At 39.1% G+C, this 17,470-nt stretch overlaps 2 protein-coding genes across 3 annotated transcripts; both read left to right on the top strand.

Moving 5' to 3' along the window:
• Positions 1–5,199: 5,199 nt before the first annotated feature.
• si:dkey-83m22.7 (uncharacterized protein CFAP97D1) lies at positions 5,200–7,472 on the top strand. Of its 2 annotated transcripts, none has more exons than XM_037109711.1 (7): positions 5,200–5,376; positions 5,454–5,563; positions 6,025–6,124; positions 6,286–6,366; positions 6,526–6,644; positions 6,748–6,883; positions 7,103–7,472. In XM_037109711.1, exons 2-7 carry the CDS (start codon positions 5,532–5,534, stop codon positions 7,370–7,372), a joined length of 738 nt encoding a protein of 245 aa, XP_036965606.1. In that variant the 5' UTR covers positions 5,200–5,376; positions 5,454–5,531; the 3' UTR covers positions 7,373–7,472. The 2 variants fall into 2 exon arrangements, with proteins under 2 accessions (XP_036965606.1, XP_036965605.1); XM_037109710.1 differs by having other exon boundaries at positions 6,748–6,934.
• Positions 7,473–7,603: 131 nt separating this feature from the next.
• On the top strand, positions 7,604–17,064 carry cdc16 (cell division cycle 16 homolog (S. cerevisiae)). Its single transcript, XM_037109704.1, has 18 exons — positions 7,604–7,818; positions 8,020–8,074; positions 8,687–8,784; positions 8,993–9,031; positions 9,168–9,308; positions 10,126–10,285; positions 10,382–10,476; positions 11,105–11,238; positions 11,981–12,060; positions 12,194–12,243; positions 12,318–12,391; positions 12,502–12,627; positions 13,393–13,545; positions 14,298–14,361; positions 14,464–14,525; positions 15,424–15,559; positions 15,646–15,736; positions 16,231–17,064. Exons 1-18 carry the CDS (start codon positions 7,771–7,773, stop codon positions 16,482–16,484), a joined length of 1,860 nt encoding a protein of 619 aa, XP_036965599.1. The 5' UTR covers positions 7,604–7,770; the 3' UTR covers positions 16,485–17,064.
• Positions 17,065–17,470: the final 406 nt, after the last annotated feature.

Raw genomic sequence — 17,470 nt, 5'->3', positions numbered from 1 at the left:
GATCAATAAGCTTTGACTCTAAATATAGAACATCTTATATGCATTAATGAGAGGAGACTGTTTGTACGTAGTGAGTTTTAAACTAAGATACAAGGACAACCACTCACCAGTAACAAGAAGCTGAGATGTTCAGAAGATGTGAAGTTACCATGGGAAACAGGAGACCATTTATAGTTGTGAACAGAACTGAGGTGACATTTAAGGGGACAAATCGGAGCATAAATCTGCTTTCGCGTTAGCCGACTGCAGTCGATTATTCCGGCATGTTACTGTGCTCGGCCTCACTCCGCCTAATTTGTTATCCTCATAACTCATTCCACTGTTACGTAACAGCACTGTGGGTCTTTTCTAACTTGTAAAGACTGCATCTTCCATTATTTATACCAGTACATAGCGCAGATCTATCTGGGATATAGGCCTGTATGCGTTTGAGCACTAAAATGGGGCAAACTTCCTGCATTCAGGAGGAAGTGCAGCATGTGTGCGCCAAACTGTCATCAGAAGAGCCACTTTTAGAGGGATAAAGCCTATTTCCGAGTCAAAGCATCCATCCCTCTGTACCTCAGCAGCATTAATGGAGCAGCAGGGCTGAGAGTATAGTGCCTCAGAGTCGTTACCTATTCTACCATCCATTAGCTGAGAATTGTGTTGACTTTAAAACTAGTTTCTATAAATCCATTGAGAAGGGTTTTCACATTTTGTTAGAGTTAAGGTTTTTGTCGTTAACCAGAGGATCTGTTCACGCTGAGCTGAGCACTCCTACCTAGTCAAGCGCTGAATATTGACAGTGTATTTTCTACAATTTCTGACACAATAAAACACAGCCCAGTACCCAGGATGAAAATGTTCAAATGCGAGAAACATGGATACAAATTTGCAGATGTCATACAAATCATATCAACATTTCTACATTAATACCTCATGGTACTTGTTGGAGATGGACGGTATTGGGGTTGTGTTGGAGTTAGGTGAGAGGGCTGCCAAGTCAGAGACCACTGTTCTGAAAAAAAGCCTGAAACTACTTGACTTTTTAAAAAACATGATTATTTGGCCCCAGGCCAGGACTCGAACTCAGGGCAGCTGCACTGAGGACAAACCCTCTGTACATGGGACACCCACTCTACCAACCGATCTAATTACCACTCCAAACTACTTGACTTTTTAAGCAAGAAATTGGGACATTTTCCCAGCATGTTCAGATAAACAAAATCAGATACTTTGGCAAGAGGAGATACAATGGCTGGGACAATAGAACCAGGTAAGCCTAACATGATCATTTCCTGCAAGTGTTTTCTGTCTGAACATAACCTGACCATAAGCAGTGTTGTCACAACATGAAATGTACCATAAAATAAAATAAATGTAAAGTTTCAACATATGTTGGGTTTGCAGGATTGCCACTTTGTCAAAATGTTAGTCTGAAGATTGGGTCGTTGAATATAATGTACAGTGTTCTCTATCATACTAGATAATGGCAGAACAGGGTCCACTCCAAAAGATGTAATTAGTGTGCCCAGAGATGTCTCTAATGTCTGTTTCTATTTTTAAAAAGGTCAAGCCAGTGTTCGCAATGCTTCGTCGACACCAATCTGATAGATGATCACGGAGTGTGAAGAGAGCTTTTAAGAGAAAGGGAGATACCTTCTGTTGGCAAGGGCTTCCTGGTCTGTTCACAAATCACTTTTAAGGGCCTGCTGATCTGAGAGCTATGAATAAAGTGTTACATTTGAGCCAAGTAACAGAAAAAAATGAAGGTTTTACTATTTAATCAAAATCGTATCCTGCATAGAAGGACTGCACTAGGTACAAGACTAAAAGTCAGAAACAGAAACCCTTGACTGCAGGTGTTTTCTCTGTAATCCTTACAGATACTCCAAACAAGATCTCATGGGTCCTGTTACCGTGGTCACTTTCCATCACACAGATATAAAAAACAAAAAAAAAACAACAACTTGATCATGGCCTTGGGGAAATGCACCAACTCCTCCTGCTGATGTCACTGTGGTTTGGGCACGGACTAGAAAAATTGAGCTCTGAGGGAACTCTTGGTATTTGTCTCAATCAGCAGAGACAGCGTGGCCAACAGGGGAGAGGGTGGTTCATTTCTGTGGCTCATAAACACAGCAACACATTTAACTACGTTGTAAGTTCCTTAAAACAACGATATGTATCGTTATGGAGATTCTGCATTGGTGGTTTGAGTCCATCACCCACCCAGTGTGTCAGTATTTGACAACCTGGGGATGAGATTGAACAATCAATTATCTTTATTCTCTAAATCACATATTGTTGCTTTAAATTAATGGATTGGATTAATTATCAAAGCAAAGCAATATTTGCTTTTACTGACAAACAGCTGCAGTATCATAATCAAATGGTGGAATGGTGACGATAGAGGTAGATAACCTGAAGCCTCAGTTCTTATCAACCACCAAAGAAGTTAGAATAGAATGAGTAATAATAAAGGCTGATGAATAATTTAACAAAATTTCACTGGACAATATTTGACCACTTTTATATATATGTATTTTGTATTATGTTTAAAAGTATCTTTTTTCTCCTTCTATACTAGCATAGGTGAATCTTGGCTAAAAGGTTAAACGAGGCTTCAACTGAAAAAACATCACACACACGTATGAACACACACATCTTCCTGTAGTTCCCTGGTCCCATAGAGACCGTCTTTCTTAGCTCTTATTCCCAAAACTGTGCAACGAAGGATCCACCAGTGAGACGTCCCTGGAACTGTTAGCATCCCTCAGCATTCTGATTACCACATGAAAACAAGCTTTGTTATCTTACACAAACCATTATAACCCTGCTTGATTTATGATAATACTTACCCAACCTACAAAATTTAGCACCTTTTTGTTTTTTGTTTTTTTTTTACCACATACAATTATAATAGATGTGATTTGGTCCTTTGAAAATAATCAAAAGACCTAATAAACTCTAAATGAAAACAAATTGTTGTTTTTACAAATATAAAAGACAAAGCCAAACTGTATGAATAAATGTAATATTTACATTTAGTAAATGCTTTTGTCTAAAGCGAGTAACAGTGATTCATACACTACATATGAATCAAAGTCTTTTTGGGTTCAAGAATGGAAGTTCTAACTTCTAGTCAGCTACTAGTCAAATTGCTGGCTACATTTACTTCATAAATACAAAGGAAAAACATCTCCAGACAATCGCACCACGTTTACCTAATGTACAATTAAAGAAAATGACACATAAACATTTCTGAGGGAAGTAATTGAAAGTCAGGTCACCCATAAAAAGGAAAATGATTTGGCAAAGCTGTAACTCTGAGAGCAGCTTTGTTGTTTGAGTGTTTGTGTAAGAAGGTCAATTGTGCGGCCTCCAGAAGACATTAACTTGTTGGCCACACGCGTTGGGCGTACAAAGATGTGCTTTTTCTGTGTGGCGTGTGCACATTCTCCATTTGGTTGCAGTGGTTTCCTCCAGGTGCACCAGTTTCTGCAGGCAGATTTCTGCAGGTTAGGTTAGGTTACTACAGTCGAGACTCTATATTTCCCAAAGCTGTTAACGTTAGTGTAAATGGCTGTACCCCATCGTCTTGCCTGTGTCAGCATGCGCGTGGGAAAGAAAGTGGAGGAACATTCTATGGTCTTCTGAAACTAAGGGTGAACATTTTGGTTTTGTAGTTGTTTGCTGCACATCAGCAGAAAGTAACACTGGAACAGTTTCACATGAATCTGTGAAATCTGTGGTGTGTCAGATGTGCCAACAAGATGCAGATGCCTCAACACAGAAAGCGTGCAAAAACTCATGCAGTCAGTTACTTTATATTTCATTGTGTGGATATTTTGTGACAATGCAGAGATTCGTACTCACGTTTGAGATGAAAGATTTTTTTCTATTGATCAGTGTTGAACCAGTCCTAATGACAGCTGTGGAAAAACATGTAAACACGAAAAGTTTTACAAAATTTTTTTTTTTTAGGCACTATACTGCAGGTTATAGGACAGCCTCCTGACTCCCTCTTATGAAACCCAAATGAGAGCATTCAAAATTACTGCGTCGATTTTCCAAAGCACAGCGCATATTATTTTTGCCACGTCCCCGTTTAAGACCCAGCTACATACAATACAAAAGAAGTTATGGATTTCTGTTGAAATGTAATCGAAAAAGCAATCGCTAAGAAAGAATGTGTGAGATGAAGATGCGCCTAACTCCCCATCCCTGTTTCCATCCCCCTGGTGTCTGCCATCTGTCCCATGAACACGTCTCCTCTTGTACAACAAAGAAACAAATTGGACTGGAAACGTTTTACTGCCTATTATTCATTCATGAGGGCTCTACCCATGCACTGAGATGTGACTGTGCTGTGGGGAACAATTAATTGTCCCTCGTGAGGACATCATGGGGGGAGATGTCAGACATCAGGAATCGCTGTTTTCTGTGGCAACTTGACAACACCTACAGGTACACAAAACTGTATCATTCTGTAATAAACAAACATCCATGAGTGCTTTTCCTTGCGAGCACGTTCTTTGTGACTCGAGTTGGCTGTACAGGTATTGAGTTCATTTTCCCTGCCCCGATTTGTAAAATGAATCTGAGCGTTACCTTCACAGTTTATCACGGTGCACGAAAAAGCTGTGACATAATGATCCATTACACTTTAATCTATTACAGCTTCATGAGTGCTTTGGCTGCTCTGCCGTATATGAATTATTAACTGGCGCGATCTCAGTTGCACTAAAGAGTGGTCATGGCCAGCTGTGGTCGGTAGGGGGGAGTGTTGTGATGTAGATGTTCATTCATGAAGTCACTGTCACCTCAATGGAAGTCATTCAGCAAATCTTGGGCAGTGTCTTCTGTTCTTTCGAATATGAAAAATATATAAATAAGCCTTCCAAGCCTCACAGATCAGACAGAGGGAGTATAAAAGTCACTATTCACTTTTCATCAAATCTGAAACTTCTAAAAAAAAGTAGTTGTATAGTCCTGATATATACAGTATTTTGCATGATAATACATTAACACAGTATAATTCACATTTCTGAGTATGAATGCTCCTTGTGATATGTTTTTCATGATGAGGCATTGACCTGGTGTGTGGTTTATGACAGCAAGCTGTCTGTGGGTGTCTTCTGTACACACTGTGTGTTTGAACTTTATACGTTAATCTGATGGGAAGTTTCCAAGTAACTGTTACCACGGCTGCACTACAGTACAGTAGCCTACACACCCCTCCTTGACCTCATTTCATTCTGACAAGATTTTTTTTTTTTTTTTTTTTTTAAATGAAATGATTCTACATTTGATTTAATTACGACACCGTCAGCAATGTTCAACAGATCCACTGGACTTTACCTCTAACGGGGACTCCGATGCAACAATTGGGTGTGTTTGTGTTTACCTTGAGCAGTTTGAAATTGAGCGAGCCCCTTTAGAAACACATTCATCTCCTCTCTCTCCAGGTGCTGTCATGGCAACTGTGTATGTCTGCATGCTTGGGTGCGTGAACACACTGCTATGGACAGATAAAGAGCAGTGATATGGAGACACCAGGGCATCTGCACACTGCGAGGTGAGTCCGACAAACCTGAGGGACTGGGCTAGCTAGCATACTGTTTACTGATTCATACAAGACTGATGTGAAATGATTCTCTCATTAAAATGTGTGTTTCTCGATGGTTAATTTTTTTTTATTATTAGTGTTTATGTAGCGTTTATCTGTCGAATGAATAACTATTAACTATAGAAGGTAAGTTCTGAAGAACTTGCGGTTGCGAATGTTCACTGTTGAGAAGCTGAAACCAAATGTGCATTGCTGTGTGTTAAAAATGCTGAATAGTGCAAACAAAAGATGAAAAATATGGAATATTTTAACTGCAGCTGATGCAGGATGAAGAGATTTTACAGTGGAAATGAATCAAATATTATAAGTTGGACTAAAACCTTAAATAAATGTGCCTCCAGCATTCACAACCAGTCTTCACTGTTAACCATGAAGTATTGCCACTTTTGTTCAATGTTTTGTCTTGACAGGCCCGGGACACATCTGGCATATCTACCACTGCTTCCCACCACAAATAAATATCTGCAGCGGAAATGGGACAAAGCTGCATATGATTTACACAGAACAGCGGTTAGGAGACACATGTTTTTTGTAAAGAACCTTAAAGGATAAGTTCATCTAGACATGGTCACTTGGTTTGTTTTAGCTTTTAGTCTTGTCGCAAACCAACCTAATTACCTTTTATCGCCATGCAGTCCCTTGTACAACTTTGGTCTTTTTATTCTCTGAAGGTGAAGTCAGCAAAACCAACAATTGACACAACTCCACCAAAGATGTATGCTCACCTGGCTCTCAATCTGAAGAAACTTCAGGTTGGTGTTTTATCTGCCGTGTTTTCATCTCAACTTTCAACTTTCACACATGACAGATTATATAGAAATACATATATATATATAATTTCAAGCATCTTAGGAAAACTTGCCGTTGTGTAAATACTGTTTGTGTGTCCACTTTTGTGCTGTTGTATTAAGATTGACGCTGAAAGGACAATAAAGATTCAGAGGGAAAATGAACTGAATCTGGAGAAAATAAACCACATCATGAGGACAACTGGAGAGGTTGACAACAGGCGATACTATGACAGAAAAAGGTTAGTTCATGTTCAGTCAAGCGACAAGTTGTATTGCCATGAATTAAGGTGGCACTAGAAACTAAATCCCAGTTTCCAAGCATGTGTTTACTCTCCACTGTAGCCTTGGCAAGGAGAGGCGGCAGCAGGAGTTGCTCCACATTACCAAGGAGAATCAAATGATCCAGTTCCGCCTGAGTCACTGCAGGTCTCACTATGGTGTGAGGAACTTGCATGAGGACTGGCTCAAAACTTTCAAGGTGATGACCAGGATTGCACATTACCCACGAAGATCAGCAAATCAGCTAAAGGTTACATTACTTTTTTTTATTTTTTATTTTTAGATAAAGTAACACAACTGCTGTTATTTTTTACCATGCACACGCTGTAATCTGTATTGTTTTGTCAAGCGCAAAGTGTGTCATGTGATCCTTAATGTACGCATTATATAAAGACTTAATTTTATATGTCAATACCAGGGACAAAAAAACCCAACCTCGTCAAAAAGTGCAGCGACTGTGATGAAGAGAAAAAGATCAACGTTTCACAAACACAGCACCTCAAGCAACAAGGCCGACGGCAAAGCAGAGTCTGGGAAAACTGTTAGGAGGGGAGAAACCAGCACAACAGAGAGTACAGGAAGAGAGAAACAGCAGGACATAGCTCCTGAACCAAATCTACCTGAGAAATCCATCTCACCTGGTACACCTGAGAAACCTGGTTCTTCTGACACCGACGATGGCAGATAACAATTCCTCACCCGGATCTGACCAACATCCCTCATCCACCTAACACACTGAAGCATGAGATTGCTGATTAAAAAAAATGCAAATAAATTGTTTGTTTTAATAAAATAAAATCAACGAATGCTTTAAATGTGTATGTATTGTTTTTTTCTTCGTAATGAAAATAAAAGCACACTGATAGTGAAAAATGTTAAGTTAACGCGGAACTATCTGTCCAGGATGAGTTTCCGTGGGGCACATTTTGGCGGAACACCCGATGCAGAGAGAAGCCGCGGATTTGATTTTACGCAGCTAGCAAGCTAGCACGTACTGTTCTGTTCACTGTTTGATACACTGTTTTTATGTGTCTCTAATGATGACATACTTCTGATAGTCAAAGAGATAAATAAGAATATATCAAAATGAATCTCGACAGACTTCGAAAGCGAGTACGACAGTACATTGACCAGGTAGGAATTATGATTTCTTTCTGAGTTTCTGTGTTGCTAGCTAATGCTAGCTTGAGAGCAAACCTGGCGTCACTGGTCACAAACATTCATGGACTGCCTGCCCGGCTAACTTCAGGCTATCACCCGGCCCAGCAGACAGCCACCCGCATCAAAAAAAGTGCATTTGAGTGACTCTTACCATTTCTTTGTGTGTGTTTACAGCAACAGTATCAAAGTGCTCTGTTTTGGGCCGACAAGATAGCATCCCTTTCTCACGGTGAGTGCCGTTAGTGCTGTTTAAGACTAGCCAAGATGATAGCATAATGAACCTATCAACCTGTTACTAAACGTACAAAGCTAATGGTAGTAAGGCTCGTGTTTTAAGGAAGTTTATTCAGAGTATGTGTTTTATGCCTGTTCTCGTTTGTCATTGGTACTTAACAATGTAGTTGCAAGGAAACTTTTTACTCGTGACGATGGCGGTCAAAACAGAAGCCTACCAACAGCTGTAACGGTGCTGTGCAGTCTGTCAGGGATGACCCAGAACCAAACGGAGTCTGTGGATTTAACTTGCTCTCCTCAGCGGTGATTCAGAATGAAAATCTGCGGGATTCAGCGAAATGATCTGTTAGTTGTCAAGTTGTTTACACTATTTATTTAAGTTGACGTAGATGAGCCAAAAATAAGCGAACGTAATACATCAAAACAAACTAAAATCATCTCAAGCATACCTAATTTTATAGCTACTTCCTCAAAGGTAAATTCCATTTTTGACATATTGTCACACTGTATCACAAACTTTAATTTGATCGCTAACTGAACATGACACAGTAACACATTCCCTGTTCCTGGTCATGACTCTCCTCTACATCTTTGTATTGACATACAGAGGACCCCCAGGACATCTACTGGCTAGCTCAGTGCCTTTACTTGACCTCACAGTACCACAGAGCCTCCCATGCCCTCCGATCGCGAAAACTTGACAAGGTAAGTGCAGGCCATGTGTGAATAGTAGGGATGTCATTCAAGGCCATGTGTTGTGAAGAGAGTTTGTGATTATGACACAAATCAATATGTGAAGAGTGTGTGATGATTTGTTATGTGTTTAGATTAAAATAGTACCAATGACCACAAAATGATCAATCTCCTTATGTCAGTCCCCAGTCTAAATCAACACTTGTCTTCTCATACACAGCTGTACGGAGCCTGTCAGTATCTTGCTGCTAGGTGCCATGTAAGTAACTGGAAAATACATATTTTATCACTTCTAAACCTTCTTCTACGTGTTGATAAATTGCAGAATATAACCTCCTTACCTGCAAGATGTTATTTGTGCATTAGATTGACAATATTCTGACTGTTTTTGGTAGTATGCTGCCAAAGAGTTCCAGCAGGCCTTGGATATCCTGGATGCAGAGGAGCCAGCAAGTAAGAAGCTGTTGGACAGGAGTGGGAAAGAGGACCATGGGACACCAGAGTCAGGGAAGGATTGGGACATGTCCCCTGCCTCTGTAAGTTTGGACTGCCACTAGAATTATGGATTATTTTGAATACAGCCCCATGATTTGGGTGCTCCGACTAGATGACAAATTTTTAACTGGTTTATTTTTTATTTTTCCATAATGCCATGTTGTGTCAGAGAGAGTCTTTATTGAATGCTGCTGCTCCTGCAAATTCATAGCTGCACTCTGCCAATTAACGCATGCATACAGTGTCAGATATTCAGTCCCTTTTAAATCCATTCACAAGTTTAGAAACCAACATTATAAATGTTGCTGTTGTTAAGGTAACTTCCTAAGACTTTGATTGGCATAAGGGATTTTCACACATTGTTGGCCTGCGGCTAAAGGGGCATTTCTTATTTTTTCCCCGTCACGAACGAAACAAATGTTTCTATGCCAACGTGAGATTTTTTTATATATGTATACACACACACACACGCAATCACACACGCATACACATATTTGACAAGACTTCATTGGTTTAAACCACTGAATCACTGAATACAACCTATAATTCTGTCCTAGCCTGTCATGCTGATGCAATTTCGGAGCAGATGGACTCAATTATACAAAAGCCAGTGCAGATTATAGTATAGTTCTAAGTGATAAGCTCTGTCAGTAATAATCAGTTAAGTGCAGCAGATTCGATTTTTAGCGGGAATGTTATGTGACATTTAATGTTGACATAAAATGTGCTGCTTTGATCCATTTCTGTTATAGTTATAAATGGAGCATTAACAGTATATTAAGTTATGAGTAAAATTACGGACATTTACGAGAGACTGTCTTTTCTGCCTTTTCCTCTCTTTTCCCTGACAAATTTCAGGTCAGCAGCTCCATTTGCCTCCTGCGGGGTAAGATCTATGATGCCATGGACAACAGACCACTGGCGACCTCCAGCTACAAAGAGGCCTTGAAACTGGATGTGTACTGCTTTGAAGCCTTTGACCTTTTAACATCCCACCATATGCTGACTGCACAGGAAGGTGAGGCTGAGCTGTGGCCATGATGTGCATTCATCATTTATTATCATTTAAGTAACGAAAGCACTATATGTGAAATGTGTTTTCATTTTTCAACAGAGAAAGACTTCCTTGACTCACTTCCTCTGAGTCAACAGTGCACTGAGGAAGAGGAGGAGCTCTTACACTTTCTATTTGAGAATAAGTTAAAGAAGGTAGGAGGGCTCTGCACGTTTTCTGAAAATTATTACATCACTTTTTTCTTTTTTGTCATGTGATTGATGAAAGGGTAAGGATGATGATATCATTTATTCTTGTTACCGAGAAATCCCATGAAAACAATGACGAATCGCTCTGACTAATGACTGTTGTCTAAAACCTTATATGGCTTACTCCTCTGTGCTAGAGATATTATTGTCCCTTTGTTGTCCAGAAATGATTAAAAACACATAATTAAGCCCCATTATTAAATAGAATGATAAACATAAACTGCCGTTCCATGTACATTTAAATAAGGGTTCATTAGCATGTGAATGACTGTTTATGTTGAGTCAAACCCAGATGCATCCTCCTGCCTTGTCCCTTAATTTGAGCTTGTGGAGAGCTAACAACCAACGGTGCTCTGCAGTGTTGACAAGCTTTATTTGTACATAGTCAAAAAAGATTGAAATGCAAATGTCTATTATGGATATTCTGGTCTTTGTTTGTTCTGACCCATCTTCATCTGTCTCCTTGTCCCCCTCTTTGTTTACTCTTTCCCCACCTACTCACACTTAAACCCTACATCCACCTTTCACAACATGCATAAACACACTCTCTCCCCCCTTCTCCTTCCTACTGCAGTATAACAAGCCCAGTGATTTGGTGGTGCCAGAGATGGTCAATGGTCTTCAGGACAACTTGGATGTAGTGGTGTCTCTTGCTGAGAGACATTACTATAACTGTGATTTCAAGATGTGCTACAAACTCACATCAATGTAGGTGTCCTCAGGTTTCCTATCTATTTTTATGTGTTGAATTGGTCAAATTGCACTGCAAATAATGAAGAGCAGCTCTTTAAATGTAGGCCCTACATCTACATTACTTCCATTACTACATTCCTTTGCTACACAACTTTTCCTGAAATTCATACCACAAAGTGATTCTATGTAGTTATTGTAGACTTCCCTAGTAATAATAGATCATTTTTTCTCTATATTACCTTGCTCACATTCTTTCTGTTTTATCTGGCAGCAGCCACTCTTGTCAGTGCCCCATTATTATCAATATATTGTAAGAACATGATTTCATTGCTGTAGCCTGAAACCTTACTTTAGGGAGGCCAGATTTAATTACTTATGATCATTGTCTGACTGGGAGATAATGAACATAAAAGATAGCTCCTTTATCTTGCTTGTGTGTGTCCCAGTAAAAAGCTGACATGGGTTGATTTTCTCATTTGTCATTTTGTAATTACTCTGAAATGGTTGTGATGTGAAGACAGCTCGATGGATAGCTTGTGCAAAATAAAATATAATATTTTACCTACATATGGATACATGGTAGGATACTGTGGATATTCTGTTAAGTAGGCAAGTGGTTCTTCATTCCAGACTATGAAAAGGTTAACAAAGTACTGTAGTATAATGTCCCAAATTTCTGACTGATAAAGTTTTATCTTATCTCTTGTGAGTAAAAAAATGCAGGGCAATTGAGTGCAGCTCTGTTTTTGTCTTCCAGGGTGATGGTCAAAGACCCCTTCCATGCCAACTGTTTACCAGTCCACATAGGAACACTGGTGGAGCTTGGAAAAGCAAATGGTAAAATATATATCAACTGTTCATTCATGCATTAAGAATGTTTAGTTTGATTGTTTGACCTACCCATATTTATCTGTGATAGTCAATTCATTTTACACAATTTTAAGCTTTCTTGTGTTTTTTCCCCCTGCAGAGTTGTTCTACCTCTCACACAAACTTGTTGACTTGTATCCCAACAACCCAGTAAGTGTTGCAGCTATTTCACTATAGTTTAATAGTTTTCAGAGTTTGATAACTAAACAACAACGTCTTGCCAGGTTTCCTGGTTTGCAGTTGGGTGCTATTATCTCATGGTTGGCCATAAAAACGAACATGCTCGGCGGTACCTGAGGTATGCATTTGCACATTTGAAAGGAAGTGCATCCTGTCTGAGTACACATTACAGACTGTTTTATATTTAGCTTCTGTTTTGCATATTGGGTATTTTGTTATTTCCTGTAGTAAAGCCACCACGCTTGAGAGGACGTATGGTCCTGCATGGATTGCCTACGGCCATTCATTTGCCGTGGAGAGTGAGCACGACCAGGCAATGGCTGCCTATTTCACTGCTGCCCAGCTGATGAAAGGGTAGGTACACATTCTGCAGCTCTCACCTCCATATGCTGTCATTAATTGGTGTCTTTTTAGCAGTTGTAGGCAAGGGTTTATTTGAAAACATACCCATCCTGTCAGCCTATTTGACAGAAAAGAGATTTAATATAGAAAAGCATATCTCTTTTGAAAAGTTGCATTTGAGCTCTGCAGCTGACTTTGTTTGACTATGTTGGAGAGTAGGCACAGACTATCTAATCGCTAAATAAAACATGTCTTTTACTGATAGTGCAGAAGTTCAACTTTTAGAGGTAATTTATGTGCTTTGTTTGTCACATGAAATCTAGACAAGCAGATATATAGAGGTATTTATTTTTGTTTTCAGCCAAAATGTCCACAAGTTGTAGATGTTGCTCAGCCAAATGCCCATCTAATAATGGTGATGCTAGTAGTATATTGCTAAAAATGTTGCTCTTTCTTCGAGTGTGTCTTACATTGTCATTAAAATTAAAACTGTCTGCATTCAGAGCAACAACTTGAAAACTTGAAAATCTGCATAAAAGGAGGCAGGCTCAGGTATTGGCCTTTTTTGGCTGAAGAAACCTTTGTAGGAACTTAGGGAAACTTCTCCAAAAAAAGCAGAAATTGATTATTGCACCCATCCGTCGCTGTTAAACACACTAGATAGTATTAAAACATTGTCCATTTTTTAACTTCAGCTATAGTTTTTAAGGTTTCCAGACATATAGTAGGGATACATTAGGCCTTGTTTGATGTCTCATGTACTCTCTCTCATATCAGGTGTCACTTACCCATGCTCTACATCGGCCTGGAGTACGGTCTGACTAACAACTCCAAGCTGGCCGAACGTTTCTTCAGTCAGGCTCTCAGTATCGCTCCAGAGGACCCATTTGTCATACATGAAGTGGCAGTGGTTGCCTTTCAAAATGGAGAGTGAGTCATGCCGTCACAAACACACATGATCACACTCAGGCCTCTAGTTTAACAAAGGTAGCATACATTTTATTGACAGCGTATATTGATGTTGGCACACAATGGTGGTATTTATAAAAGCTAGTTCTAACTGACTAAAGTGTTTTTGGAAACATGAACTGTGTGTATAATATAATGACTATTTTGGGGTTAAATGTTTATGCTGCAATCCTGCAGTGCTGCTGTCAGAAAAATGTACTAATTTACTTTTCGCATTAGCTAACACACATTGCTGTAACTATCAATGATGTCTCTCTTTAGTGTCAAAAGAAAACAATACATTTACTTCTGTTTACCAATAAGTGGTATCTTAATTTGTGCTGGATTTAACATAATGAACATTGTGTTAATTAGAACTACTTTTGCTGATTAAATACTTCCTATGAAAACTGTTGACAGCTCATTTTGTGAAGTATTATGTGTTCCTGTCATGAACATAAAAACTAATTTCCATTCATATAAAACTTTGCAGATTAAGATCCAAAATATCTTTAAAGTGTGTGTTTTTTTTCCTGTCTGGGCACCGACACTTTTTAAAACCAGGAAAACATGTATATACTCAAATTTACGTAACTCATAATGCACTTGATTTAAAGATGAAATAGAACAGCAGCCGCACATGCAGGGTACACACGACACAAACTGATTGACACACTGTTTTATTGAACATTCAGATATGCTTTATGAGTGTCCTTCATATCTGCTTTTTTTAGTTGGAAGACTGCAGAGAGATTGTTTCTTGATGCAATGGAGAAGATCAAAGCCATAGGGAATGAGGTAACCACTACATTTTTCAATCATAAAAGTGAAAACATGACCATGTGTCTGCATGAGATACTTACTTTATCTGTGTTTTGTTTTTTCTTCTTTCAATTTGAGGTCACTGTGGACAAATGGGAGCCCTTGTTAAACAACTTGGGTCATGTGTGTCGGAAGTTGAAGTAAGTGTGGAGCCAATTTTACTGTGCAGTTTCCTTTTTTAATGAATGGTTCTTAATAGGCCCAGTGGGAGAGTGGGCTGCACTTGCATCTCTGCCTCTCTTCCAAATGGCACAATAGATTTCAGTTTTCGAGTAGCGCCTACAGTATATCACTGTTATGGGAGGATACATTTAGGCTGAGCAGATAATTAAGGAAGATTGGTCAGTGTAATCTCCTGTGATTTGTTCATTCACCTTTTTTTTTCTCCGCCAGCCTGCTACAAACCCTTTTCAGAGATGTGCTTAACACTTATTCTCTTGCAGTCATTCAGCATCAGGGCCCTCATTGAGAATTCATGAAATAAACCTTTAATGAATTATGCATAGCCACCATTCAATAGTCATAAGGGGCTTGCGAAATGTGTGCTGAACAAGTGGTTGTTTTAAAAAGGCGTTGATAGGTTTTATGAAGACAGAGGGTTTCATCAGTGCAGTTTGTATGCCTCAGAGGTTGTGGGTGTGCCATTAAAACATCCAGTCTTTTAAGGTTTTATTCCTCCGATGTATTCCTTTATTATCTTGTATTAAAAATTAATATCACCACACAGCATCCAAACATACTGGTATTACTTAAACAGGCAACTGACAAGTTTTCTCTCTTAACATGTCATTATGAACTCTGTTGCTACTTGTAGTTATTATACAGTGTATGGATCTGTAATTGTAATATATGTCATGTGTAAAGTCCTTGTTGTCAATCTACATGTTTGTTGTCAATCCATCACTTAACACAGTCATGGAAAATGTAAATAATCCAGTTAATATTCCTTAAATTTACTATTAGTTAAGATTTGCCATCTGCTTATTAAATGTGTTGACTCCACTGATTTTGTCTTTATGTCGACATTTATTTCTGTAGAAAGTACGACCAGGCTCTGGAGTACCACCGTCAGGCACTGGTGTTAATTCCTCAGCATGCCTCCACCTACGCTGCCATAGGATACGTGCACAGCCTCATGGGCGACTTTGAGAGTGCAATTGACTACTTTCATACGGTACACCTGTGTTTCATTGGTAGATTTTTGTCAATACAAGTTTGTATAACACTTGCTTGATACTGATTTGGTTTCTCTCTGTGCAGGCACTTGGACTGAAAAGGGACGACACTTTCTCTGTGACAATGCTCGGCCACTGTATTGAGATGTACATTGGTGACACAGATGCCTATATAGGTATGGTACAGCTATACTGCAGTTTCAGTGGCGTTATTATCTTTTCTAGAAAATTGTGATTATTTTACTGTTATGAAGCTGAAATTCAGCCGTATTAGCGTTAGTAATAGTTGTTCTTGTCTCTACACATTTCACTGACTACAGTAGAATGAGTTTTTATTGGAACTACTTCATCCAATTCATACGTAAGAAAGAAAAAGTCCCTATGATGATGATGATATTGTGTGTTACTGGCTTTATCCTGGGTAAATAGGTCTTTAGGCACAGATTTAACATGAAGGTGAGATGCACAGAAATGTTAGTGGCAACAGAAATCCCAGTGGCCAATGACTTAATCCCAAACCCCAAACTATCTGTAGGGCCACAAACCACAAGAGGCAAATGAGATTCTTTTTAACTTGTGTCAGCCAAAATGTTCCTTTTGTGGCAAGTATTCATATATTCACACCAATGAATAATGAATAAAAAACATATTGTCATTTGTTTCCACTAAGGCACAGATATCAACGACAAGGTGCGAGGCAGCTTAAACACTCCTGCACTGATGAAGATGCTGAACACATCAGAGCCTGGTGACCTTCTAGCTACGCCGAGAATGGAGGACACCAGCATCACATCCTTGGAAACGCCACTGTCCAATCAGGACAAGATGATGCTTGGGACACCTCTGCGACTCTCTTTAACCTTGGAGTGTGATATGTATGAGAGTGATGTGATGTTAGACACCTTGTCAGACACCAGCACGTGATGTCATCCTGTCAGGAGGTGGAACTGTCTTAGCAACAAGTTGTCATAGGTACACATATCCAAGCCCAGGGACTACTATCGATCCAAAACTCTTGGCCCCCTTCCTCCACCAGAGGTTTCCTGTGGATTCTCCCTGTTGTGCATTATGGTTGTTTCTGTACAAGACAAAACATAGACTATACCATTGTGAACATTATGAACATGAGTAAAAGCGTGTGAAGAGTTTTACAGCACCTGCTGTACATCATATTCATTTAGCAAGAATGCACTTTAAAAGGGGAATTGACACGTGCCTTGGTTAAGGGGTTGAATACTTGGTTAACCTTTGACCTTTGATTATGCCTGAAGACACTGGGAACTTGTGGTCCTCTGACACTTGATTGAACTGAGAAAACAGCCATACACCTCAGATCAGGTCTAAAAGACTATAAGTTACCTATTGCTGCCTATGGCAGGACCCTCCCTGTTGCTTAACCTGTGGATTTACATGTTGAATAAAGAACCAGCTCAATGCAAGCAGGTTCTGTGAAAATAATTCTGGGCAATTCCTACAATAAACCATGGAATTTATCTTAAAAGTCTTACTGTATCTGTGTCTTGTGTTAGAGAGAAAAAAAAATGTGATCATAAAAACCAACAGAACACACCTTTGTGTCATTGGCAATAGGACTGCTATATGTTTAATATTATCTTGGATTTTTTTTTTTAGAGCTAACCTATAATTTATTGGCAAGGTAAGTTTGCTTGTACAGCACAATGAATACAGAAGTCAACTCAAAGTGCTTTACAGGGACATAAATATCACATTAAATGTAACTGAAAATTGCATTTAAATAAGAAAAATACATTCCAATTAGAATCATTAAAACTACATACTGTTGTATCAGCAACATGATATGACAAAAAACTCATTGAGATACTGTAGATTATAATGGATGAGCTGACCATGAGTTTACTTTACTTGCTGACAGGTGAAAATGGAAAGAC

Source organism: Acanthopagrus latus, chromosome 9 (assembly GCF_904848185.1).
Source record: "Acanthopagrus latus isolate v.2019 chromosome 9, fAcaLat1.1, whole genome shotgun sequence".
Taxonomy (NCBI): domain Eukaryota; kingdom Metazoa; phylum Chordata; class Actinopteri; order Spariformes; family Sparidae; genus Acanthopagrus; species Acanthopagrus latus.
This window is presented reverse-complemented; position numbering and strand designations above follow the sequence as displayed.